The sequence below is a fragment of the Otolemur garnettii genome, unplaced genomic scaffold, assembly GCF_000181295.1.
Source record: "Otolemur garnettii isolate 467f Iridium unplaced genomic scaffold, OtoGar3 scaffold00179, whole genome shotgun sequence".
NCBI lineage: Eukaryota > Metazoa > Chordata > Mammalia > Primates > Galagidae > Otolemur > Otolemur garnettii.
This window is the reverse complement of record NW_003852574.1, coordinates 2,439,671-2,441,626: the sequence shown is the minus strand read 5'-3', so window position 1 is coordinate 2,441,626 and position 1,956 is coordinate 2,439,671. Positions and strand designations below refer to the sequence as shown.

General features: G+C 39.8%; 1 protein-coding gene across 1 annotated transcript in view; it reads right to left on the bottom strand.

Moving 5' to 3' along the window:
* The window catches only part of RBM5 (RNA binding motif protein 5), a 30,150-nt gene extending 29,153 nt beyond the window's left edge, over window positions 1–997 (bottom strand). The window contains exon 1 of the mRNA XM_012811874.2: window positions 611–997. Coding sequence (XP_012667328.1) covers window positions 611–649 — 39 coding nt within the window. The 5' untranslated portion in view covers window positions 650–997. The remainder of the gene's footprint in view (window positions 1–610) is intronic.
* Between the last annotated feature and the right edge of the window lie 959 nt (window positions 998–1,956).

The following is a 1,956-nucleotide window of genomic DNA, read 5'->3' as shown; positions in this document are numbered from 1 at the left end:
CCACTGTACCTGGCCCTTAGTCTTCTCCTTCAACAAGCTCTCTGAGGTTTCAAATGGATAGCATAATTTTCAACAAATCAAAGGGAGGCCAGATTATGAGAGTTCTGTATTTACCAATATAGCCTCTACTAATAAGTAACCAATTCAATAAAATGTATTGATTACCTTGTAAGAGCTAATGAAGAAACAAAACCTGCAGCCCATAAAGAACTTCAAAAAAATCAGCGTTGAGCTTCAAAGCCTATATATATATAAAATATATAAATATGTATCTTCAAAGCCTAAATGTATATTTAAAATATATATATGTATATATATTTTTAGAGACAGAGTCTCACTTTGTTGCTCTTGGTAGAGTGCTGTGGCATCACAGCTTCCAGCAACCTCCAGAGTGGCTGGGACTACAGGCACTTCCCACAATGCCTGGATACTTTTTTTTTTTTGGTTGTTGTTGGAGTTTTGGCCGGGGCTGGGTTTGAACCTGCCAGCCTTGGTATCATGGAGCCAGTGTCATCCTTACTGAGCCACAAGTGCCGCCCTCAGAGCCTAAATATTAATGGTAATTTACTTCTGAAATGGACTGTTCATTATAACTGTGGTTTCCTCTTACATCGCTCTCTGTGATGGTGATGGGAAGTCCACGCAGCATAATGGTCTTGCTCTCCCTCTCATCACTGATGTCATGCCTATAGTCATGTTCGCCATAATCACCATCCGAATGGTAGCCATCTTCTGATCGGTCACTGTTTCTTCTTTCGCGCTCTCTCTGATTTATGATAAACAAAACTGTAATTAAAACTACCCTGTATCCTTTGATTCAGACCCTCTGCTTTCAGAAATTACCTTTAGAAAGAAAGTAGACACACACATAAAAAGTAAACAGATGATGCAAGTACTCTGTGTTTATGTTCACTATGTTTTCTAAAACCATTTAGTTAAAGGAAAATGGTTTAATGACTTACTTTATGTTACAACAACACACAAACACCATTACCTATTTTAATAGGATTATATACATGGAAAAAGTAGGAAAAGGAAAAAAAAATGCAAAATTACATGGGCGGTACAATTACTTCTAAATAGAGCTATGCATGCTTAAGGAAATGAATGTGAATAAAAGATATGCTAAGATGTTCTCTGTCAAAATTTTCTAATAAAGGAAGCTGGGAGTATGGCTCATGTCTTTAATCCTAGCACTCTGGGAGGCTGACGTGGGTGGATTGCTTTAGCTCAGGAGTTCAAGGCCAACTTGAGCAAAGTGAGACCCTGTCTCTACTAAAAATAGAAAAAACAGCCCGTGTTGTGGTAGGTGCCTGTAGTCCCAGCTATTCAGGAAGCTGAGATAAGAGGATAGCTTGAGCTCAGGAGCTTGCGGTTGCTATGACTTATGATGCCACGACACTCTTCCCAGGGCAATAAAGTGAGACTATCTCAAACTTCAACTCAGGAGTTCAAGACCAGCTTGAGGAAAGTGAGACTCTGTCTCTACTAAAAATAGAAAAACTAGCCTATGTTGTGGTGGGTGCCTATAATTCCAGCTATTCAGGAAGCTGAGACAAGAGGATCACTTGAGCTCAGGAGTTTGAGGCTGCTATAAGCTATGATGCCATGACATTCTACCCAGGGCAATAAAGTGAGACTCTTCTATCAAATATATAAATATATAAATAAATAAAAATTCCTAATAAAGAAAAAAAGATGTTGGCTGAGCACAGTGGCTCACGCCTGTAATCCTAGCACTCTGGGAGGCTGAGGAGGGTGGACCGCTTGAGGTCAGCTTGAGGTCACGAGTTCAAGATCAGCCTGAGCAAAAGCTAGACCCCATCTCTACTAAAAATAGAAAAACTGAGGCAAGAGGAACACTTGAGCCAGAGTTGGAGGTTACTGTGAGCTATAATGCCATGGCATTCTACCCATGGGGATAGCTTGAGACTGTCTCAAAAAAAAAAAAAAAAA